This window comes from Tenrec ecaudatus, chromosome 4, assembly GCF_050624435.1.
Source record: "Tenrec ecaudatus isolate mTenEca1 chromosome 4, mTenEca1.hap1, whole genome shotgun sequence".
Taxonomy (NCBI): Eukaryota; Metazoa; Chordata; class Mammalia; order Afrosoricida; family Tenrecidae; genus Tenrec; species Tenrec ecaudatus.
The window spans coordinates 156,748,247-156,775,029 of record NC_134533.1 but is presented as its reverse complement, the minus strand read 5'-3'; the positions used below and the strand labels follow the sequence as shown (position 1 = coordinate 156,775,029).

General features: G+C 40.1%; 1 protein-coding gene across 1 annotated transcript in view; it reads right to left on the bottom strand.

Annotated features, from left to right (window-relative positions):
• Nucleotides 1-26,783, bottom strand: part of RSRC1 (arginine and serine rich coiled-coil 1) — a 463,476-nt gene that overhangs the window by 20,375 nt on the left and 416,318 nt on the right. The window contains exon 8 of the mRNA XM_075547871.1: nucleotides 4,143-4,249. Coding sequence (XP_075403986.1) covers nucleotides 4,143-4,249 — 107 coding nt within the window. The remainder of the gene's footprint in view (nucleotides 1-4,142; nucleotides 4,250-26,783) is intronic.

Genomic DNA, 26,783 nt, shown 5'->3' with positions numbered 1-26,783 from the left:
CTACTGCTTCTATGAGCATTGATCATGCAAGACAAGCAAGAAAAAAACCCTTGACAATGTCAGTATTTTCTCTACCAGCTTCTCGAGAATTTGGTCTTCTTGACAGCGAGCTGTGATCCATGCTCTGAAGGTGCAGTCCTTGATCTCCATCAGCAAGTGCTTCAAGTCCTCTTTCGTCAAGCAAGGTTGTCACCTGCACACTGCAGGCTGTTCATAAGCCTTCCTCCAGTCCTGATGCTGCACTCTTCTTCATGAGATCCAGCTTCCCTGATGATTGGCTCAGCAGACAGATTGAATATGTATGGGAACAGCTCCGACTCTGGTGCACTTTCTTGATTTTAAACCATGTAGCATTCCCTTGTTGTTTGCTTAACTGTCTCTTGATCCATGTCCTGCCCCTTGATCTATAATATTAAGCAAGCCTTTAAGTAATCCTTGATCACCAATTATTGGCCCAAACCTATTGCCAACAAGTTTGTTCAGTCTAATAGCGACCAGGCAGGACAGAGGACTGCCCCAGAGGGTTTCCAATGTTGTGCATTCTGCAGAAGCCAAGTGATGTCACTGGCTTTGAACCACCAATCTTTTAGTCAGCAGCACAGTACTGTAATTATTGCACCACAAGGGCTCACTCAATCACTGGAAAAGGTGCTAACATTTTTGAATTAAAAATAAGTTTAAGCACAAATATATACCTGAATATTAAGGTAGAAAAAACCCTTGGTTTAGAAAACACACAGGATATTAACTAAATCAAATGGAATAGCGAAGGAAACGAGCTGAACAGAAAATTTCAAAGGGAAGCTCAAGACAAAGTGTTATAATGAAATGTTCAAAGGCTTGTAGTTAGAGGCACAAAGCGAGGAGGATGCTCAGTATATCACAAGCTGAAAAATTGAGGGATATAAATCAGGCCTTGAGTTAAAATATCGGGACAGTCTATGGGAAAAATATTGAATGCTGTTGGAAGCATCAAAAGAAAATGGAAGAAACACACAGACTCATTGTACCAAAATGAACTGGTTGACAACCATGTCAAGAATAGCATATGATCAAGAATCAATGGTACTGAAGGAAGAAGTCCAAGGAACATTAAAAGCATCAGTCAGAAACAAGGTTCCAGGAACTGATGGAATACCAATGGAGATGTTTCAACAAGCTGATGAAGCACTGGAAGCACTCATTCATCTCTGCCAGGAAGTCTGGAAGGTAACTACTTGGAGCACTGACTGGAAGAGATCTGGATTTGTACCCATTCCAAAGAAAGGTGACTCACACAGGATGTGCAATCAAAGAACAGTATCATTGATCTCACACGCAAGTAAAACTTTTCTGAAGTTTTTCCAACAAGGGTTGCAGCAGTACCTGGTCAGAGATTCAACTTGGATTTAGAAGAATATGTGTCATAAGCTATCAGAAAGATGTTTCATTGTTTTTGACTCTGCCAAGGCCTTTGACTCTGTGGATCATAACAAACCATGGATATCATTGAGAAGAGTGGGAATTCCAAAACACTTCATTGCGCTCACATGGAACCTGTACATGGAATGAGAGGTAGTTGTACGAAATGAACATGTAGTAGTTCATGGTTTATAATCAGGAAAAGTGTGCATCGGGGTTGAACACTTTCACTAAACTTATTCAGTCTTTATGCCGAGCAACTAATAAAGAAGCTGTACTTTATGAAGAAGAATCAGGATTGGAAGAGGCTTATTAACAACCTTCAATATGAATATGACACAAACTTGCTTGTTGAAAAGTGAAGAGGAATTAAAGTGTTTGCTGATAAAAATCAAGGAATGAAACTATCAGTTTGGATTGTAATGCACTATGACAAAAAACACCTGGACCAATTTATAACAACCGAGGGGATATTGAATTTGTTATGGATTTAATTTTTCTTGAATCTACAGTCTACAGAATGCCACAGAATCTACAGTCTACAATCTACAGAAAACCACAGTCAAGACATCAAATGATGCACTGCAGTACAAGTGCACTGCTGTACAAGTCCTCCTGAAAGTCCTGAAGAGCAAGGATGTGTGTTACTTTGAAGATGAAAGTGTCCCTGATCTTTTCAATGGATTCATAGACAAGTGAGAGTTGGGCAATGAGTAAGGAAGAACTAATGCACTTGCATAATGAAAGGGACAATGTTGGTGAAAACTGCTAAAAGGACTATGGGCTGCCAACACAACCAATTAATCTGACTCAGGAGTACAACCGGAATGTTCCGTAGAAGAAAGGATGGGGGACTTTACTTTGGACATGTTCTCAAAAGAGATCAGTCCCTGGAAAAGGACAGCATGCTTGGCAAAGCAGAGGGTCAGTGAAAAAATGGGAAAGTCTGTCAGGAGCTGGATTGACACAGATGCTGCAACCATCGGCTCAGACATGACAACAAGTGTGAGAATGGCACAGGCTGGGCAGTGTTTGGTTCTGTTGTGCACAGGGTCGCTATCGGTCAAACTCCACTCGCTGCACATAACAACAGCATTAATTATAGAGGAGGAAGTATTTCCATAGAAAGAAAATGATGGTTTATCATAAGAGAACTCAAGAGAACTGGCAAGCAGGGAAACCATAAAAAATACATATATCTATCAAGAAAGCAATGATTAAAATGAGTCAAAGTCCTACTAAGACACATGGAAAGCCTTACAATGTTAGACAGAGTAAGAGTTATGCTAACTGGAAACTACATGTCCATTTCACTGGTCATGTTTTAGAGTTGCAGTGGCAAATTATAAAAAGTTCAAGTGAAACCAAGAAAATGACAAGGCAGGGACCATGGGTTCTGCAGGCTGACCCTGGTGCAATATGCTCAACCTACTGTCCCGAAGGCATTATTTTTATACGCACACAGTAATTGAAAAGCTATTCCTTGCACTTGTTAAAAAAAGAACAATCTCAAGGCTAATGAAATGAGATGACATTTTACCTATCAGGCCAGTCACCACAGAAAGTCTGAGGGGACTGGGTGCCGATCACCGTGTGGGAGGCAGACATTTCCTTGCACTTCTGGGTATCATCTCAGGTGGCACAATGTTTTGACTTTTGACCATGTACTGAAAGAAGCCACAATGACCTTGAACAAGCATCTCTACCTTGAAAATTTTATCTCAAGGTAATAATAATGGATACTTACAAAGATGTATGATTTAGCTATAAACTTACAAATACTTAAATATTAAACCACAGAGAACAAACACACGATTGATGACTCATTTGTCAGCAGAATATTATGTAGTCACTTCATACACTAACAGATGAGGACCATTTTTGAATAAGTGGTGGCTATAGCCGTGTCTTCATTGTATATTATTAAAAGAATACATATGCTTGTATTTCATAGAATGCCTTTTCCGAACCCTAACCCTAATCCTAGGCTTAACTCTAAACCTAACGCTAGGTCTAACCCTAACCCTAACCTTAACTCTAACCCTTGGCATAAACCTAACCCTAACCCTAAGCAAAACAAACAAAGAAAAAAAATGCCTTTTCCTACTCTAAAGGGACATACACAAATTTCTAAATGTAGTCCTGTTAATGAGTGAAAAAATACACGGCACATTCAACATCAATAAAATGCCAGTCAAAGCTTCTTTTCATAAAAGTTGAGCCAGGGATACTCATCTGGGCACAGAGGGTAAATTACATATTGCAGTTGTTGTTCGGTTCTGACTCATGGGGACGGGACCCAAGGGTACAGAGAAGAAGTGCTCTGTTGGGTGTTCAGAGCTGTAACCAGCAGACAGAAATGATTACTCGGGTAGCAGTTTTTACCCGGTCTGAACTTTTTTTTCTAACAATGCCAGTTCAAAAAGTTGATGTATACATTTGAAAAGACAGTTGTATGTGCTCATGAAATATGTATTACTGCTATAGAGCTGTCAGACTGACATCTTACTTTGCCTTTTTGGTGAATTTTAAAACAAAAATGTTATCCATGTCCATTTTTATGGCATAATTTGTACACATTTGGACTGATTCTCATCGATTCTTTCTCCAACATCCCTGAGCGCGTTCATCCAACTTCATCTATTAGAAACAGCACTTGTATTTAAGAACAAGCCAATAAAAAAAGCATCTCTTCAGTTGGAATCCAAAGGTTTATTCATAACGCCTGGATGAAAACTTACCTTTTTGACTTCTTTACTTGATCTGAATGTTTGCTGAACAAAAGAATCACTTTCAATAGCTTCAATTTCTTTGACTCTTTTCACTTGTTCTACCAGGGTGGCTTGATCTAAAAAAGAAGGCAAAAAGTCCGTGTCTTTTGAGGTAAGCTTGTTAACAACACTGCACCGCAGCAATGCTCTTTCTTACATTTTACTACTTGTAAAGTTTAATGAGATGTAAAGAGAAGACGTTCCCGTTAAGCTTTACTGAAGAAGCCCCCACCCTCACCCTGAAACCCACACGTACAATGTTCCTGAAATCATCTAAAACTTAAATATTGCTCAGAAGGCGCTGCAATAATGGTCTTAGCTAATCGGGATAATCTGGCGGGAGGGTTTTTTTTTAATTTAACTTTTTATCATGGAAATACACATAAAAATAATTAAAAGCACAATGAGCCTACCTATACTCTCCACCCCGCCTCATAGTTATTAACTTTCTACAATTCTTATTTAAGCTAGCTCTTGTGTGCTTAAAAAATACTTTTTGGGGTGGGTCTGGACTCTTTAAAAGTAATCTCACATGTCAGACCATCTCACTCGCTTACTGCCAGTGAGGCAATTCTGACTCATGGTGCATCTGCATCACTCCTAAATATTTTAGCATGCGTTTCTGATAAGGACTTAAACATCAAAGTTACTAGAATGTTATTTTCAAAACCACCAGGGTTATCATTAAGTTTTTAATACCGTCTCATACACTCCATGCTTCATTTTCTTGAACTGTCTTTTAAGATGTCTTTTATAATAGTTTGTTTGCTTGAACCAATTTCAAGCAAGGGCTACAAATGACACTTTTACAACTCTTCCAGCTCACCACTCTGTCCCTTTGTCACTTCTTGAGGAAACAATCATTTATCCTGTACAACATCCTGTATTCTGAACTGGACTAACATTGGTCTACATTCTGGACTGGTCTACACGCATAACCGCCTAGAGCCAGATAACATGCTCCTCTGGCTTCCCTATGGTGTGTAGACGAGGAGTTAGATCGAGAGTCCTATTCATATCCAGGTTCAATTTCTTGTGATTCAAAATCTCTTTTCATAGATGGTGCGGTACAATCCTAATAGTCAAATCGAAATGTGCTTTCCCCACTCTGATGAACATTAAGCTTAATCAGTGGGTTCCACATATCTATCTGACCATTCCGTTACAAAGTACTCTTGTCAGCCTCCTACTTAATGGTTTTAGCAGACATTGATATTTGTTGCTTAGATCCACTGTTTTCTTAGAAGCTGCAAAGTGATGATTGTCTAATTCCTTATGTATTTACTAGTTGCTATGTGTTTTCTTTAATGAAGAACTTTTCTTCATTGATTATTTATTGACTGAAATATAATCTCGACAGAGGGAATGCTTGATTCTAAACCCTTAGGTATTGATTTCGGCACAAAAGAGACCAAAGATGGGCAGTATAAGTTTATGAAGACTCAGAGACTTAATGCACGTCAGTCTAGGGCATCTAGTTTTATACTGATGCTCTAATTACTTTATCTCTAGTGGTGACAGGACGTTCCAGGTGCACTGATACTGTGCTACCATCACTTCTGAACCTTGCCAGGAGGTGGGACAGGACACGTTTCAGAAGAGAAGAATTAATAGGAGTTCACAATATTATTAACAAACAAAGGAAAGGCTGCAGGATTTTTACATAATGGCGGGATTTACATTGGTGTCTCTTTCCCTTACTCTCAATACTTAGGTTTTTTAAAAAAAAATCATTTTATTGGGGGCTTGTACAACTCTTATCACAATCCATACATACATCCATTGTGTCAAGCACATTTGTACATTTGTTGCCCTCATCCTTCTCAAAACATTTGCTCTCCACCTAAGCCCCTGGCATCAGCTCCTCATTTCCCCCCCTTTCCTCCCCGCTCCCCCCTAAGGTTTTATTTTTGTTATTATTTTTTAATACTTAGGTTTTAATGATAGGATCCAAAGTACTATTTGTTTTTCTTCGACTGTATTAGTTTCAACATACCATTATTAATAAGATGATTTCATGTCATTTAAAAATGTGTGCAAGTGTGTGTGTTGATCTTAGGATTTATCACACTGGTACACAGTCAAAATAGTTTCACGTCTTTAAAATAAATCTCCATGGGATTATGCTACTGACTTGATGATATAAAGTTAGGCTTGTTTCATGTTTCTCTGGAATTTCATGTCTCATTTGGTTAATTGTTTATGTGATTAACATTCATGTTTTAATTGGGTAGCACCTTGATGTGCATTAGGCAGCACAGGCGGCGTGAGATCAGTTGTTAACACGGGCTGACACGCATGACATGTCTCTGCAGGAGAACAGCAGCATCGAGATTCAAGGCAAGAAACCCTGCAGAAGCAGCGTGGATTTGTATGTTGGGGGTCTCCCTGAACGTGAATCAACCCAAGGGCAATGGGCTGGGCTGGTTGGTTTGAATGACCTTTTACATGTCATTGAGAGAGGCAGGCGCTTCCGTTCCCATTTCTTTTTTTCTAATCCAGAAGTAATCTTTTTAATCAAGTTTTGGATAACCCTCCCACTCTTCATTCCCCAAAATAGGAATATAAATAATCCCCTTGTCCTTATACAAAATTAGCATCCCCCACACATCCGTGTTCATTACTTTTCCACCTAGCAACCGATCTTCACGCTCACTCCTGAATAGGATACCTGCGGTACAGGAGGCTAGACCTTGGGCTGTTAGCTGAAAGGTTGGGGGTGTGAGCCCCTCAGCTGTGTGTGAGTATGCTCCCTCAGAGGTTACAGCCTGAGCACCCTGACACAGAAGGTCGGCAGGAGTCAGAATCAACTGGAAAGCAGAGGGTTTGGGTTAGGCTTATCGTTTCGCAGCAGTCTATAGACGTGCTTATTCTATCTTACATTGGCATAAGGAAATCGATTTTATGGTTTAAGATCCTACTAAGGCTCTATTGATGGTCATTAGAGTGGTGTTCTGTCTTTTGCCCTTATAAATAGTGTTTGTTTTAATAAATGGTCACAGAAATACATCAGTTCATGTTAAACATTTTTCACATGCTACAAAGAGTCCTACCCTAAGCTGATATGAATACATAACTGAATTAGGATCTATTATGTAAACATTCTTGGATTTTACAATAACAAGAAAAACCCTAATACCACTGAGTTGATTCTGACTTACAGTGACTTTATAGGACACACAACTTCTCCAGAGCACTTGAGAAACTGTAAATCTCTGCGTATGTGTGTGTACAAGAGTTATTAAAGAGTAATTGTATATATTTTTTAATCATTTTACTGGGGGCTCGTACAGCTCTTATCATAATGCATCCATCCATCCATCCATCCACCCACTGTATGTCAGGCACAGTTGTACATCTGTTGCCCTCATTGTTCTCAAGACATCTTTCTCCTGGAGTGGCTGCTGGGTTTAAACTACTGGCCTTGCTTTTGCAGCCTACCAGGTAACCCAGTATTTCACCAGGGCTCCATATGAATAATGGCTGGATTTATTTTCAAAACAAACAAACAAACAAACAAACAAACAAACAAACAAACGCAGCTCCAATGACTGGTTTGAAATCAAATGGAGTTACTTGCATCAAAGTAATTATTTTTTACACCCAAGCAGATTTAAGCGGAAAAGGTTAAATGTTGCTATAAAATAATTTGGTTTTCTAAATTCAATAAAAATGTGTTCTGAAAATTCTTCATCTCAACTTTGGCCAACCACAAATTTCATTTTACAGTCTCCTGCGAATTCCCACAATGTATGAGAAAGACAGCGCTTCTGAAGCTGTGTCCCTGATAGCTGTAAACAGTCTTTTCTCATGTGAGAAATCACACATGGAATGCTTGGAAGCAGCCGCTGCCAGGGCCACACACCCCTCTGTGGAAGAGTCACGGTTTCCGACATAAAAGCAAACACTGCAAGGTACCTTGGAAGAACAAATAGCTCCACCTGCTTTAGAATAAAAGCTCCCCTGGATTTTGATTATGGAATGTGCCAGCTGAGCATATGAAACAAGAGAAGATTCTTGGCCCAGGTGATACTAACATTAACACCTCACCCCCATAGCCATGGGCAGCATCCTTATTAGTTACACACACAGCAGTGTGAATGTAGCAGAGAAATAGCGTAAAGTCATAAGGGATAGCAGCTCACAGTTCAACTTTAATTTCTTTGTCAATATGAAAATGCTTGTCTGAGTTTTAACCAGTCTTCCTAATGTTATTCTGCATTCACTAATTCCCAACCTAAAGGACAGAATTTTTTACTTCAGGATTATGTCTCATATGTATTGACTGTTTGATCCCTTAGATTTTCCCTTCTTCTTCTCTAACATTCTCTCATTTGGGTTTGCAAAGCACATCATTAGTTTTAAATGTCAGAGGTGAGCTCACAAACAGTACTTGATGTCCAAAACTGTGGAATTCGTAGCCTTCAATCTGGATACACAACCAGCTCCTAATACAAATAAAAGTGTTATCGCAGAGGTTGGCTGACAGAGCAGGATGCTTAGCAAAACAGCAGAGGGCAAATTATAAACAGAGGAAGAGAAAGGCCGGGAAAAACAATAACAACAGCAACAAAACCAGGAACATTATTTTCTTTGTGCTTCTTTGAAAATCATGTCGGGGTCAGCAAGTGGCACAGCATATCACAGGGAGCCAGTTTCTTTGACTAAAAACAGGAAAACTAACCAATGTCGTTTTTGCTTCCCATGTGGGAACAAATTCACTGGCTGTAAGAAAGTGATATTTAAATTACAATGGGTAAGATTCATGGGAGCTTGACATTTCTAGTCCTTTAACAGGCTAGCTCCATGGTATCTGAAAACAACAGGCATAAAAAATAATCTCTCAAATTGCAACACACTCAAAATCCTAATCCTGATGCACACAAATGTGTATCTTAAGTATGACCCGTTGTAATCTTTTGGGAAGCAGAACAAAACAGTAGTTTCCCCCACTTTATCTCAGGCTTTACTTTCTGAGTGGTCTGAAAACATTACATGAACAGAGTCATCTTCAGGCTTCGCACTCTGTCCACCCAGGGGCATAGCCGATCCCTTGGTCCCGTGGAGATGAGCTATCTATGCAACCGCCTGCTAGTCCTTGCTGCCAGTTTATTACTGTGCCTAATTCACATACTAAACTTTGCCATACGTATGGGTAAGAGAGCAAGGCATGATACATACAATACAGACACAGGGTTAAGTACTATCTGAGGTCTCAGGCATACATTGGGGTCTTAGAATGTACCCTCGTGGATAAAGGGATTCTTTATATACTCATACCAATCGATTTTTGATTCGGGTTCAGTTTCTTAAAGTACACATGCCAATTGGTCATTTTCAAACCTTGTACCAATTTTAAGACCTGGAGAAACGAGAATGAAAACTAGTTGTGGTTTATGTGCTGCTCTACATGAATGCCCAGCACACAAGTGAGCACACAGTAAAAGTAAAGGCAAACGCCAAGTTAGAAGGAAAACCAACATTCTGGAACAATTTTAGACATTAACATGGTAAACATGGAGGAAGCATAATACATTATCCCTTGATTCTTTTTGATAAAGAAGATTACTAATCAAATGACTTCCATCCATTGTTTGTCTGATAGAAGTAAAGACACATGTAGTTCATAGTAAAAGTAAAAAGAGAGAATCTGAAAATGAAATCGCTACAGACCAAAGACCATCCAGGCAAAACCAAAAAATCCAACTCTACCTGGAAAATCATTGCACTCCTTTTATGATGAAAATTAAAACAATTTATTAGCTACTGTTAATATGATTTTAGAAAAGTTATATACTTCTGTTGTGTTTGATACTCAATTTTCTGTGATGCAGTATTCATAGAATTTTCTTTTACAATATTACTATATGGTACTCACATTTAAGACCAGTGAACAAAGATGACAAAGTCCCACATAAACCTTTCATCTGAGAAGACTAAATTGCTTCTAGATGACAGAAAGAAACCAAGCCCCTTTAAATTGGCAGCAACGCTAGGCTGACAGCAGATGGCAGTATTGCACAAGATGTAATCATGGTCTACAAGGCAAGTTGGGTCTCCTGAAAGATCTATGTACAAAAATTTCATCTTCAATGGACTTCTTTGGACTATTAATATTTTATGAATTTCCCCCAAAGTTAAAATGCACTTTATGTTACAAAGAATTTGGGTTAGTTGGCCCCATAGTTATTGAGTTACTTACGTTATTCTTTCTCTTCCAGGAAAAAATGATATTTATATACTAATAGCATTGCTACACATACATGAATAATACAAAAGAATATGTTATTTTCAGATTAAATTGACTCAAATTGTAGTCAGGAATTGAAACATCCATAAAATTCCATTCTGTGGTATAATACAGATACTGAAAAACCGAACAAAAACCTTTGAAATAAAGTATTCTGAAGTCCTTTGTAAGAATGAAAAAAAGGAAAGTCCATGCCAGTGACCTTGTAGGTAATGCTAACGGTCCCATAACATGTGCAAACAAACAACCATCCCATGAAGTTAACGTGGAATTCTAAAGTTATTAGAATAATTTCTCATAAACATAAATTATAATAAAACACAGCCATAGAGTTCCCTTTCAGAACAGAAAATGAGTTTCTTTCACAAAGCAGACCAAGAACACCCCTGGGAATCCAACATTTTAAACCTGTTCATAAGACCCCTTTCCTTGTAAGCAGGTTTCTAGATCTGACATCCACATGTAACATGTGGGATGAGAAGACTTCCTGAGCCCAAGGGAACAGGTCTGTTAGTCTTCTGGAAGTTGATCCCACACGTGTTCGATAAGGTATGCCAACGGGGATCTTGAGGTGTCTCTACTAACAATCTCCTTTGGAAGGGGTCCCTTATGTTAACTTGTTATCCATGTCATATCAAGTAATGAGAATAACTTGAATTTGTTATTTAATACACCTATGTAGAAGAATACTTAATAAATGCAAGAGAATCTGGCACCGGATTAGGCTTTGTTGAAAAAAAGAGAGCTCCCCAGAATGCCTCTTTTAGTTCTTGTCACCTGTTCTGAATCCTCCCTCCCTGTCACTCAAGATCATGCCTGAAGCCCACCTTTTGGCGATGCTGTCCTTCGTCACTCAAGAGGAAAGGGGCCTCTTCTATAATTCATCTGGTCTTAGCATACGTGACCTGCACTGACATTAGTCTTTTTATGACTCAGAGTTTCGTCTCTCCAGCTAGAGAGCACATACCTGCTCTATGTGTCACTTCCAGAACTTACTGTGAGAGGCTCTGTTACTCAGTAAAGAGTCAATAAACATTTACTGAGGCTCTGAAATTAAAGGGCACAAAAGAACCACTAACAACATTGACAAAGCTTCATGGGAGGAAATGTCAGATTATATGAGTTTTTCTGTAACTTTAAAAAATGTCTGCACACAGGAGGAACTCTGGGCCCAAAGGGTCAGGGCCCAGTAGTAGAAACCCTGTCTCCACTACTTCACCCGCTCCAAGGCCCTGCGATGGTCTTGGTTTTCTCATCAGTGGGGTGTGCACAGTCACAGCGAAGGAGAGAGCGGAGAGAGGAATTTAGCAACAAATAAGATAGTTTCTTCCCTCATGGAGCTTATCTGGGAAAGAAAAATAAGGAAATAAAATAATGTCAATGGCAGTAAGTCCAGGTAGAGGGCTAGAGAGGAGGCCGGGAGCTGTCTCGGTTAGAGTAGCCACAGAGAGTTCTCGAGATGGGGACATTGAGCAGAGAGGAGAAAGATGGGAAGTCTGGGAAATGGTGTCTGAAAAGTGCTTGGCACAGGGCTATGGAGGCACATGGAGCAGCAACTGAATGTCAGCCACCACTAGGAATGGAACGAGAGCAATACTTTCCTGCTGTTTTGAGGTGGATATTAACTAACGATTGATTATTAGCCTCGGAATCTCCAAGAGCAGGGTTTAAAGTCAGTAACCCTTCTGGAGCTTAGCCAGGTATGTGTTCTAGCATGCAGCTGCTGTGGCAGCACATTCGTTGTGGCAGGACTGAGGGATGACAGAAAGGAGGTGCAGGGGAGGGAAGCAGTGGAGGGTGGGACTGCTGCATGTTCCTACCCACCTACTCTGGCTCAGTGAAGGCTGCAGCTGAGTGGGGCTCTGTGCGTGGCGGATGCATGGTTACTGTGCTACAGAGGCTCAGGGATTGCAGGTCCCATTAGTTTCCATGGATGCTGACAACCTCAAAGGGCCTTTGCATGGCAGAAATCACTTTAAAACAAACTTGGTTTAGTGTTGTATCTGTTGGTTCAATATTTGGAATACCTTTCTAGTGGGGAGGATCTTGTTTCTTACTTGTATGTTACTGAAAGGGCCAGATGCACTGTTCTTGTAACAGCAGCAACAACTTACATCTATGACACTCTGCACGAAGCATTTTATATAGAATTATTTTAATGAACTATCATAACATTCAGATAGATAGTCCTTTTATCATTATCGCATTATCGATGACAATTTAAGGCTGATAAGTAACTTGGCCACGGTGACATGGCCAGCTGGTGTCAGAAATAGGATCCAACACTCGGATTATAATTCAGTCAAAATGTCCGTCAAATGAATGTTTTACCCACTCATGCCAACAACAAAAGCTCTTTTCCTCCTCCCCATCCATTTGTAGAAATAAGTGCTTTTGATATTGTTTCTTATTGTACATCTTAATGTGTATCAATTCAGTAAAATACAACCTAATTTCATTTGTAGAGGAGATGCTATTTAAATGCTCATTTGTTCTTCTGGGATTAACTTGAGCTAGCTTTTCAGAATCATTCACATATGATAAAAGTGTGTAAAGAGCTGTGTATGTCTCATTCCAATAAGTTTTTATAAATGACCGTGAAAAACCACTCAATCGCTACACTCACTGCCATCGAAGTCAATACTGACTCACAGTGACATTGCGGAGAGGAGAGGACAGCCCTGGTGAGTTTCCTGTACCTGTTTACAGGAGTGGAAAGTTCCATTTCTCTCCCATGGAGCTGCTGGTAGTTTCGAACAACTGAACTTGCAGATTGCAGTCCAGTGAGTAACAACTATGCTACCAGGGCTCTGAAAGACCACACTTACTAGAAAACCTAGTATTCTTTCACTTATACCTACAAACAACCTGAGCAATAGAAAATGACTTTAGAGTTGGTTCCTTATTTATTGTGCAACAATTGTTGTGAGCCAAGACTCGGATGACTGCTGTGTATTTGGCCAAATCAAGGAAAGGCACATTGGACTAGTTACCTCCGCTGATGAGCTGGCCGGCCAGATGCTCCTTTAGTTCTCTGACCTATAAGGTGGCCACCAGTCAAAATCGACTCGACAGCAGTCAGTTTTGGTGTAGTTCTCTGCAGGGGCACAGATGTTCCACAACAGCCTAGTCCAGTGATTTATACTATTCTTAAACGAGATTCGAGGTTTTCTACCCTTTTCCCCTTGATCAGGTTTTTGGGGTCCAGACTAATTACAAGTACACACTGTACCATCCCTGAAAAAGTAAGGTTTTGAAATGTAACAAGTTATAAAATAATTTATGCTGTGCTTTCTTCAACATTATCTCAAAATATACTTAACTTGAAATGAACTGATGTTGGTCGATCTTTTTCTCCATTTACTATATCTTCATTCTCCAGTGAACTACATAGACTACTGTCTTACCCCTGTTCCAAATATAATCAGCAGCATGGAGAGTCAAACCCACTTTACTGGAGTGTGAAGCAATAATAATTTCAACAAAGCTAAGCCTAGGGGCAGTTTTCTCATTTTAATAGGGGGGAGAAAGCAAGACAGTTAGAGGTGCATCCAATTCACAGGGCAGGACGCAGACTTCGTAGCTTCTGCTTGCTGTCCATTCTCATTCGACGATTCTGACGGGCTCTAATCAAACTGCTGCAGACGGAGAGTCGTTACGTTTCTAAGGAACTTGCAGGGAGCGCTGTCTGCCAGCCATCTCCAAACACCCCATAACCACACACGGCTCGCCTGTCAGGAGAGCGAACGCAGACATCGCGGGCACACCACATTTGTCACTGTGGCTAATATCAGAGATACGCAGCTCTTTTTCTTAGCACACAAAAGCAAGATATGTAATTCAATGCTCAATTTACCCTTGTCTCGCAGGAGATTTTTTCCCCGCTAATTGATAGAAATTAAGCCATTAATCAAGCCACTAGCCATCATTCAAACCAGGGAAGATGAATACAAACTTTCATCATAACCACCTTCCCCATTTTAGTGATCATTAGCATTAATTTTTAATGTAATTATGCTATTCTTTTACGCTGAGCTCATAAATTACTGCTCTTTTGTTGCTGGCTGGCCTTGTAAAATACAAACTAATGCTTTGTGCTCTGATCTTAAAGGCAATTACTAGGTTCTTCTATCTTTTATATCTTTGCATCCTCAATAACCTTTCTATATAATGAACACACATGACTGACTATGCCTGGTTTTTTATGTCTCTATATAAATCTCTGTGAATAAATGTAGTCAAATGTATCTACCATGAACAGATATGTGCATCATACCACATGCAGTACAAAATAGACGTTAATATAAAAATAAGATATCCCAAATTCATATTTTAGGTTTAGTGCAAATATGGAGCCAATTTTCTGGCTTCTCAGGATCACAATACAATGCATAGCTGTATTAAAGCAGGACGCTGTTTAAAAATCAGGAAGGAAAGAGGAGTATCAGCAGTCACTGGCTATTACAGACATTTGCAAGGGTAAGACAACCACTAAAAACAGAATCATTTAAAAATGCCGAAATCCCTGGTTCTTTGCCGAGGACTATTGTCTCGGGTTTAAATCGTCATTATTGTTATTGCACAGTTGTGTTGGAATTGGAAAATCAATGAGATGGAAATGAAGAGTATTGAAAGATCAAAAGAACCATTTATCCAGAAGGGGGTTTATAAACTCATGCAGTAGTTCCATAACCTTTTTTTTTTTACAAAGTAGATCCATTAGTTTATTAGTGAATGATAGTAAAAGGAAAAGACACAGTTTCCAGACACAAACACTGAGCCAGAGGCAACATGTCCACTTAACCCTCTGTCTCCGAGAAGGTGCCGACACGGGCTATCCGGTATCCCTTGAAAAGCCTTGGCTATGCTTGTGCTTAGGTGCAGAGGAGATAAAAATAATCTCTCTTCTCCTATCACCCCAGGATAGCCTTCTGCTTTTGCTTGCAAGCCATTATGCTTCATATCCAGTAGCTTGGAAAAGGGTGCCTGTGTGGAATTAAGATTAATGTCATAAAACTCTGTGGGGAACATGGCAGCAGTCACTGGGGTTGGTGCCAAACCAACCACCTTTTGGTTTCTGACTGCACAGCGACAGCCTGCCTCTCCACTGTAGACTGGGGTAAAAGGTGCAGAGACTATTCAGGAGGCTTCTACCAAATACCAAGACGTTGGATAGGAATGTGAAATGAAGCAGCCACTATGGAAAATAGCGTGGCGGTTCTTCAAAAACAGCAAACCCATTAATGCCGTATGTCCCAGTGTCATGGGTAGGCTTTGTTTCAACTTGGTACACCCATGGGAAGGTACCGGTGGAGTCCAGCCTTTCAGTCAGGACAGACTAATGTCATCTCCTTGGGGGTGTGACCTGTTTGTAAGAGATGCTGTGGAGGACTGGCCTCTCTCTCTGTCCTTCTCCTCCCTGTTTACTTGGATTCTGTGTTTGGTTTCTGGTGCTGGTGGCCCAAGTGTCTTGCAGACCCTGGAAGCTGTTGGTGCCGTGCTATGCTCCTGCCCACTCTGGAACCATGGGATCGCCAGCTTCCCATTTCACCTTCCTACTTCATCAACTGGCAGCTGTGTGAGTCTCGAAGTGCGTCCAGCTAGCATCTGACCCATGGGCCACTTCCTTGATATAAATTTCAATCTTAATACAGTTATTTCTTATACATGAGTGTCAATTTTTTTGTATTTTTAAAAATACAAAATAAGCTAAAACACTCAGCAATTCTATTCTTATATCTAAGCTCTCCAAAACTCAAAGTTGTGGCTCAAATAGACTCATACACCAGTATCTGCTGCAGCCTTAGTTACAATAGCTAAAGGTGGAAACAACTCATATGCTCATCAATGGATGGATAAGCAAAATGCAGTTTATATATAATGGAGTTGTATTATTAAGACATGAAGAGTTAGGAAGTTCTGATAAATGCTACCACATGGATGCACCCTGAAAGTGATGGGCTGAGTTAAATAATTCAGGCACACGAGGGCAAATATTACAAGACCGTACTTGTATGAAATATCTAGAATAAGAAAATCCATAAGGACAAAAAAAGATGAGTGGTTAACAGTGCATGGGGAAAAGGGAAATAGTGAGTTTAAAAAGGTTGTAAATGGTTAACTTAAGGTATAAAGATGGTGATGGGTGGTTGACTTATCTTTCCAAGGCTAGATCTTCACTGATTTTATTTCTAACAGAAAATCAGACATAGGTTAGAAGCAATGATGTCAATTCTAGTTCAACTCTTTGGTAGCCTGTTCTTTTGTGATGTCCGAAGCAAACAGGTACCCCCCCCCCTAAATTTGTATTTGAGCTTTGAAGTACTAAGTTGTAAAGTAGTGCGTTCCAATACCTGTTCCTATAAGCATTTTATGTTTGGACTCCTTCCTACATTAAAAGAAAATGGCCCAAGGCTCCACGTAGAGTAATTTCTCTGCACATAATGCCAACCATGCGAGGGTTCCAAACAGGAAATGAAATCTCCTCAGAGTACAATTGAGGTCTCTCTCTGAAAGGTACAAGACCTAAGTGGTGCTAGAGATTTCTGGTTGGACGTGGCGTCGTTTACGCCCTCTCGAGTCCCGGGGTTGAATGGATGTTTTATTTAAAAGTAGTTATGGTGTGACTATATAATGCTCAGGTAAGGAGATCTGGGATGTTTAGGAAGATGCCTTTGTGTCTGTGAGTTTGCTTGATATTGAAATAGCCCTATTTGTTGGTAATAAAAATATCTCCAATTTCCAGCAGGATACTCGACCCGTTCAGAGTTTAAGGCATACCCTAGGAGGCACATTTGGGACATGAAACTAAGTCTGGCCCTCCCATTGCTCTGTGTTTCCCTGCACACAGGGCAGGCCCCCTGGTCTTTCAGTCTCTGATTGTGAATGTTTACTTTAGACAGTTCATCACATTTCATACAATTTTTATCTTTTAAAGAGATAGGATAGGATGGGTGATCAAGATGGTAGACGATATTGATTTCTCTTTCCTAAAAGCAAGAGTACTTTACTAAAATATTAATCAAGCATAGCATATAAAATCATAAAGTTTAAAGATGTAACTAAATACTTCAAATTACATTTCTAAAAACTAGCCTGACTGATATAATTTATGTATAACTGTACTCATTTGAAAGAACATAATTTAGTGAGGTTTGACAAATGTCAGGACCATCACCATCAGGAAACGGAACTTTTTTTTATCACCACCAAAAACCTCCTTGTGCCCTTCTGTACCCTGATTCCTCCAGACAATGATAGATTTGTTTGCTGCCACAAAAAACTAATCTGCATCTCTTACAATAGTTTACTCTTTCACGCCTGACATCTTTCACTCAGCATGGTTCTGAGGTTTATTCCTATTGTTGCTCTTTCTGTACTATGTCCCTTTTCCTGCTGGTAGAATTCTGATCTGTAGATCCACAGCTTGTTTATTGATCCCTCTGCTGATAGGCATTTAGGTTGTTTCCAAGACCAGACTTCTAAGACTAACGTTGCTATAACATTTGTATACAAGTCTTTTGGGAACATAAGGTTTCGTTTTTCTTGGTTAAATACATAACATCAGAATGACTTGGCTGTGTGCTGGATAACTGCGTAACTTCACATGTCAGCTGTGTCACTCTCCCACCAGCAGGGAGTGGAAGGAGTGCTGGCCGCCACACTCACACGGACATCGCCAGTGACAGAGGCCACTGCAGCCGCTCTAACGGGTGCCTCGTGCTATCTTACTCTTCTTTAAAACTTGCATTTCTCTAACGACTAAGGATGTTGAGGTTCTCCCTGCCCCCTTAATGCAATTACTGGCCGTTCATAGATCTTTTTCCTTCAAGTGTCTTTCAAGTTTGTTGTTTTTTAATTGGATTATCTTGTTATTATTGAGTTACGTGTGTTCTTTAGTTTTTCATATAAACACATCATTTGTCAGACACATATATTGTCACTGTTTTCTCCCATGCTGTGCCTTGCCTCCCCCTCCCTTAAGGATGTATTTCAGAGAGCAAGAGTTTAATTAAAAATGTCGAGTTTATACATTTAAAACATGACTGGTGCTTTTTAGGCTTATCCAAGAAATCGCTGCCCACCTTAAGGTTGCAAAAACGTTCTTAGAGCAGCTTTATTGTTTTTGGTGTCACGATCTGGCCTGTGATCTATTTTAAGTGCCGAGGTAGCACAGGTGGTCTGTGACTGGTTGTTAACATAAAAGTTGTGATTCAAACCCATCCAGAAGCACAGCAGAACAAAGGCCTAGCAACTTGTTCCCATAAAGCCAACAGCAACTAACCCCTAGGGAGCAAGCAGTTCTGCTTTGGGGTCACCAGGAGACAACACTCCCTCAAAGGCAGTGGATGTGGTCCTTATTTCAAGCTAACTTTTCCCTCTACTGACACTTAGTTTTTTCAGTCCCATTTGTTAAAAATACTTTCCTTCCTCATTGAATTTTGTATTTGTGTTGACACAATTTAAATGACATTAATTTAAATGACAATATACATGTAGGTCAATTTATTGTTTTTCAAGTCCATTCCATTTATCTATGTCTACATTTACGATAATCTATGGTCTTAATTACGATGGCTTTATATTAAGTCTTTAACAATTAAGAGTGCGTAAGCAAAAGTACCAGCCACGCTAAAGGAGAAAGATGAGGCTTTCTACTCCCATAAAGAGTTAGTCTCAAAAACCCTCAGGGGCAGTTCTACCTTGTCCAAATGTTGCTATGAGTCAGAATCGACTCAGTGGCAGTGAGTGTTGAGTAAGCCATTCTGATTTTATTCTTCTTAAAATTGCTTTACTTATTTTAAGTGTTTGCATTTTACATAAAACTGATTCTTAAATCTTTACTCCTATTCCTTAGCTGAATTTTAAAACTGGAATGTAAAAAATAATTCTGTTTCAGGAATGATATTAAATTTGAATTAAATAAAACAAGAGGCACCTCAAGTGTTAATTTTTTTCATTAGTTAGATGCTACACTTAAACTAATCATAATAATAGTGGTGGATCAGTGGAATATTTTTTACCTTCCACACAGGAGACCCAAGTTTGACTCAGCCAATGGAGGTGTGCATGTTGCTATCATGCTTATAAACGTTTCAGTGGAGTTTCCAGATGAAAACTGACTAGGAAGAAAGGCCTAGAAATCTACTTCACAAAGTCAACTAATAAAAACCCAATGGATCACAGCAGCTTGGTCTTTAACTGATCATGGGAAAGGTATAGGCCCAGGCCCGGCAGCCTTTTGTCCATGGTGCATGGGGTTGCTATGAGCCGGTCTACTTGGTGGCAGTTAACCACAACAACAACCGGAGTGAGATGAAAGCAGTCACTGTCAGACAGGTAGGTTAACTGTAACAGTAACAGGTTTGTGGGAAAACAGATCAAGTTGCAAAATGTTATTTTTCATAAATAGATACTGCTATTGAAAATCTTCGCTTTTTTCCTTTTTCACAGCTGAAAAGTGAACCACATCTATGCTGTTTTATAAAGGAGGTGCCACATGAGAAAACAATGACCTAAATGCCAACATGTTTGTGGGGTTGGGGTCAGGGACTCGTATCTAGCAAAGGAACTGCAGTGTCACTGAGGACAGAAAAAGCAGATGGCAACATAAAAGGTGGCAGACAAGACATCTCTGCGACTTTAAAGAACGAAAGGTGAGTTGAAGGAACCGATGTTGGGTACATGTGTTTAAGAATCTGAACCCTCCAGGGACATTGTAGCTGTCCAGGGAACAGAACCGGGGCATTATCTTCTGCCGGCAGGGCGGTGCGGGGGGAGGGGGGGATGATGCTTCTGACTCATGGTGACTCTATAGAACAGAGAACTCCTCCAGGGTTTCTAAGACCATCGATCTTTCCGGGAACAGACAATCTTGGAGATGCTGGTGAGTTTGACCCACTGGCTTGTGGTTAGCAAACTAATACTTAACCCATGGTGCCACCAAGGATGCATCAAACCAGGGTACAGAGATCCCACAGATCAATAGTCTCCACTTTGCAGGCTCTCATCAAGAAGTGACACATTACTAAACTGTACTCTGAAGTCTGTAACTATAGTCTCCTCTCTATTTGGTCAATGAAATTGCCAATACTTTGTCCTCATTATAGCTTTTCCCTTCAAAGAGATGCAAATACGATTCTTGACTCTTCATCAAGAAAGTCCTACATCTCACATCGTCTGTATTATGAAAGTCAGGTGGGCTTTGTGTCTGTCTGTCTATATGTTAAAACACAGCTGGTCAATCTATGTCAAGGAACAAGCATTGTTTTCCTTGACAATGTAATAAAAATTATGGACTACAAAATTAGAGCTATGAATTATAGTCATAGCTGTATAGCTGTTTTCAATTAATATATCCTGAAAGACAGGACAATCATTTGATTTTTAAAATTCTACTTTATGGAGGGAAAAAAAGGAACAAACTTTTAAGTCAGAAACTTTAGAACATCAATAACCATAACCTTTGCAAAAATGGGAAAATTATTCCATATTTTAATGTGTTTCTACTACAATAGTATATCAATAAAGCAGACCATTTCATCCATTTGCTCAGTGACAGTGAGACCCTATAGAAAGCCAGTCAGCCATGCAATGAAATGAAAGAGAGTATAGGCAAGGAAAGAAAGGAAGTCACAAATGGGAAACAAAAACACATATGAAAGCCCAATCCTCAATGACTTTGAAGAAAATCAACTCTAAGAATATATGAATACCAATGTTAATTGTTAATTTGTTCTCTTGATGGTGTTTCTTAAATGGAAAATACAATGCTTCAAGTGATGAAGTTGCAACAGGCAAACTGAAGTGACTGTGAATATCAGTACTCTGAATTCTACCTTTACAACAAACTCATCTCAGGCAAGGCTGTCCTTGCATTTCTAGCTTCTCTTCTGAGTTAAGATCCAGTGTCCATTAAACTTCACCAATGATCACAGAGGGAAGTGACATTTTAGCGGGGATGAGAATTTTAGGTTCATAGAAGGGAACAGGGCTCTGCAAGACTGAGAACCGTAAAGGAAGGAAGGATCCAGGGGGTAAGAAATCGACTGAAGGATCGGGATGGTGTGTATGCTAATCCTGGGGAGAAGGCAGCACAAGAGGTTCTAAAGATGTGAACAGAGGTGCTAACACAAGAAAGGAGATAGCTAAGGAAACCTTTACCACCGCTCTGAGCTTACATGCAAATCAAGGCAGGCTGGGAGGACATTGCTGGAAGGCACTGTGGCAACCCTAGGATCATAGTGTCAGAGCTGTCTGTTCTTCACACGCGTTCCTTCTTCTGGATTACTGTCAACCATCAATAGGTGACTGGGGTCCTAAAGCTTGGCGATCTTTGGGAATGGGCGATGGTAGTGCTAAATGAAACCCATGGACACATTGTTGTTCGACCCCCTGGAGACCCTGTGTGGGTTTCTGAGACTGCAGATCTTGATAGGAGCGATGGCCTCAGCTTTCTCCTGTGGAGCACCTGGGGGGTGCAAACCACCAAGCAGCCCAGTGCCTAACCCACAGCACCACCAGGGTGGCATTATTCTGTGATATCTCAAAATTTGGAGCAGAAAGTCTTTAGTGGCTCTAAATGAAGAAATGTATAATCTCTCAAAGTATGTGTGGAGCATTAGGGAATCCTAGTTGTGTTGGACAAGCATGCCATTTTAGTCTAAACAAAAATGTAAAAGTATAAAGGAATAAAATCTGTAACCCATGAACACTAAGAATTATTAAAAATATAAATGATAGTCATGCACACACATGCACACCGAAGAAACACATTTTCAGACTTAAGCTCACTCAATAATCACAAAAAGGATATCATATAGCAATATTAGCACAAAAAATAAACCTTTGAAAATGAATCCGCTGCAAATCTACAATTAATTTTAAACATTTCAAGAAGAGTTTTTACAGGCTGACTCAGGGCTTGATCCTTGCAGCCAGATGGACAGCGGAGGTCGATAATCCAGAAGGAACGAGACAGTGATTAGTCAGACAGAAAAACAGGTGCCTGGAAGCAATTCCTGTCCAACACGTCAGAAAGCCATTTGACCAAAATAGTCAGAAAATGCATTTCGATGTTAAGTTTCAGCATTTCTCTACTGCCCTCCTTTAAAAAATCTTGTATAGTAAACAAATTCATAATGCCATTTTTCTTTCTCAAACAATAATTATTGATTTAAAAGAGTCTTTGGTCAAAATAATCTTCCTTTAGGAAGGAATATTCTTATATACTAGTGTACTTATTCCCTCCGTGTGCTGGGAAGAACTTGTAAGCTGTAACAGAACCTGACCTGGTCCCAAGTGAAATAAGGCGACACAACATACATGGGCCAACCTAGCTTGGAATGGGGAAGTAAGCACCATGTTTACAAGCCTAAGAAACTATTGTGCATGGGGTCACTGTGGGTCAAACCAGCTGGATCGCATTGAACAGCAACATTAAGAATTATAAATTGTAAAAAAAGCCTAAGCAGTCTGAAAGACTTGGATCATACGAAGCACTCACAAGGCAGTCAACAAATGTTGCAAGTAGACTACTGTTGCCATGAATGGGATACTCCTTGGGAAAGGAAACTCTTTGAGGAGTCCCTTTTTGCTTTGCTAATTTTTTCGGGGAAAGCTGTAACATTGGTATTTCAAATGCCATCAGTCACTTAAAGTGAATAGATTTCAGCCGAGCTTCAGATTTTGAAGAAAGAACAGGCTGTCCACTTCAGAGGAAATAGCCATCGAAAACCCAATAGACAGCATCAAAACCTTTCAGTTACCCAATGAACAGAAGGAGAACACTGTCAAATATAGTGCCAGAAGATGAGAACTTCAGGTTGGAAAGTACTCAAAATTCATCTAGTCTTCTCAAATTGGAGTTCGCCATAATGACATGGATGGATTAAAGCCTGGGGGTATAAAGCCGTCAGGCTCTTCATCTGCTGGTGGGGCATGATATAGAATAAGGAGAAATCACTGCAAACATCAATTAACACTTTGAAGTTGGAATATTCTATGTATGAATCTAGGAAATTGTAAAAAATGAAATGGGACACATAAAGATGGGTATTCAAGGTATTAGTGAGCTGAAGCAGACTGTTACTGGCCATGTTGAATCAGACAATTCTATGGCTTACTATGCTAGGAAGGACAAGTTGGAGAAGAATGGTATCACATTAACTTCAAAAAGGACATTTCAAAATCTATCTTGAAGCATAATGTTGTCTGCACACAAGGAAATCGAATCAATACAACTGTCAATGTACTGCTGCAACTTTTGTTGAATGATCTTCAGCCACTAAAGTGAGTAATGAAAAAAGTTAAGAATTCTATTAACATCCGCAGAGTGAAATTATTTAAACATGCAATCAAGATGCAATGATAAGAGTGCAAAATTGGAAACAAAGAGGAAAGAACAGCAGTTGGAAAATATGGTCTTGGTGATAGAAACAAAGCTGAGGATTGCATGATAGAATATTGCCAGACAACGCTTGTTCACAGCAAACACTTTTTCAACAGCGCACATGGAGACTGTACCTGTGGACTTCTCCAGATGGAATACACAGACATCAAATTGAATATGTATGCAGAAGAGAAGATGGAGAGCTCAATATCTGCAGCTAAACCCAGGCCATGGGCCATCTGTGGAACAGACCACCAATTGCTCCGATGTAAATACAGGTTGAAACGGAAGAAAATTAAAATAAGCCCACAAGATCCAAAGTACAACCTTGAGACTATCCCATCTGAATTATGAGAACATCTCAAGAACAGAGCTGCTGCACTGAAGTGATGGAAGACTGAAGAGCTGTGGAATGCCTTCAAGAACATCATACATGAAGCAAAGAGTCATTAGAAAGATCAAAGTGGATGTCAGAGAGACTCTGGAACTTGCGCTTGATGACAGAGGAGCTACGGCAAGTGACATAAATGATGAACTCAAAGAGCTGAACAGAAATTTTCAAAGGGCAGCTTAAAAAGAGAAAGTAAAATATTATGATGAAATGTGCGAAGACCTACAGTTAAAAAACCAAAAAGGAAGAACATGTGCAGGATATCTTAAACTGAAAGAACTCAAGAAAAAATTCAAGCCTCGAGTTGCAATCTTGAAAGATTCTATGGGTGAATTATTGAATAAAGCAGGAAGCATCAGAAGACGATGGAAAGAATACACAGAGTTACTACGGAAAAAGAACTAGTTGATATTCAACCAGTCCAAGAGGTTAGCATAAGAGTAAGAACTAATGACACTGAATAAAGAGTCCAAGCTGCACGGAAAGCAATAGCCCAAACAAGACTCCATGAACTCATGGAATACCAAATAAAATGTTTCACTAAGCTGTGGGAGCATTGAAAGCACTCACTCATCTACACCAAAATATTTGGAAGACAGCTACTTGGCTAACTGATTGGAAGAGATTCATCTTTGTGCCCATTCCAAAGAAAGGTAACCCAACAGAGTGCTCAAATTTACAACAGTAACATTAATACCATGTGTTAGTCTGGGTTGACTAGAAAAACAAATCCAGAGACACTAATGTATGAAAGAGTTTTATATCAAAGAGCAATTGCATATTAAGAAAACATCCCAGCCTAATTCAGATCAAGCTCATAAGTTCAGTATTAGCCCATATGCAGGAAGATCACAGGCCAACAGGTGGAAAGTCTTGTGGAACCAGTGGCTGTGGAAGGATCTCAGCGCTGGTGTGGGTCTCCATGTGGCTCCTCCAGCTACCGGGCTCTGGTTCCATCAGCACAGCTCCATGTGGCTTGCCAACAGGAAATGTCAAGCAGAGAGAGTTTGTGTCCCACCTCCAGGGAGGAAGACAGGAGTTCCCAGAATCCTCAGGAGAAGGCAATGCCCACATAAAAGCCTGAATGACTCTGACCTGATTGACAGCCTATACTCCATCTGTTCACTCATGTTGGCAGTATATTATGAACCTGCCACACATTACATGCAAGTAAAATTTTGCTGAAGATCATTCAACAAAAGTTGCAGCAGTACATTGACAGGGAGCTGCCAGAGGTTCAGACTGGTAATGGAAGATGGAACATGGAACAAGGTGAAATCACTGATGACATGAGATGGATCTTGGCTGAAAGTAGAGAATACCAGAAAGATGTCTACTTGTGTTTCACTGACTATGTTGGACAGGGTTCTCAAGAGAGACAAGACCAGATTGCTAGTAATTATATATAAATATATTTATAAAGATACATATATAATACAAGAAATGAACCATTAAATTATATACAGATAGATAATACAAGAAATTAACAGTTAAATTATAAAGCAGTGAGACACTAGCAGTCCTTTAAGGCTCGAGAGCTGCCAGTCCCTTTCTGTAGAGAGAGTTGGGCTATATATATCCAGGCAGCAAACAGCAAGGCAGGTCACCAACTGTCATCAACTGTCAGTCCCCAGCTCCAGAGACGAACATTCCAATCCTGTGGGCTTAAAGGGACCTTAACTTACAGCGACACGGTCCACAGGCTAGCCATCCCACAGGTAGTGTTCCCCTTTAAATTGAGGCACAGAACAAGCAAGGCGAGGCTCACCGAGCCATTTATCCCTCTGCCCTTCAGTTAATCTTACTTGTGTTTATCGGCCAGGCTGGCTCAATAAACTATCGCAATCCACCCCTTGCCAACCTGGCACCTGTACACAATTCTTTACCAATACATACTTATATAATTTCCAGATATTAATGAAATCACACTTATACTTATCATCAATCATCTATCATACATATAAATGAAAACACACTGAGTCAAATTATATCTGATATATCATACTTGAACAAAGGAAATATATGCAATAATCACATACAAAGAAAATACATTGAAAATTACAAGCCTCACATTTGCAATTGAGCACGTGGTCGTAATTGATAGGTAGAACTACCTTCTACTGCTACCCATTCTGTATTATCTTTGCCCTCAGCAAGCACCTCAGCTGGCTGTGGTTTTTGGCCTGGTGGGGTGACCCAGACCTTCATTCCTGAGGGATCTGGGTCATTAGAGGTCCTGTCAGGATTGCGTTGCTGTAACTTACCATTTACTTCAATAATAGGGCATGGTAGCACTAAGAGTCGGCCTATGGGATCTCCTGGATTCCAGACATATTCTTCTTTACCTCCATTATGTAGCACCAGTCCAATTTCTCCTTGGTAATCAGGATCAATCACACCACTCAGTACAGTGACACCCTTCCTGACCTGTTGATCCAAAGGCATGAGAAGCCCAAAGTGGCCAGGGGGCATTCTCAGCTGCCAGTTCAGTGGAATCCAAGCTGTGTTTTCAGGTGGGAGAGTTCCTTCCTTCGGGACCAGGACCTCCAGGCCTGAGGAACACAGGGTTGCTGGGACAGG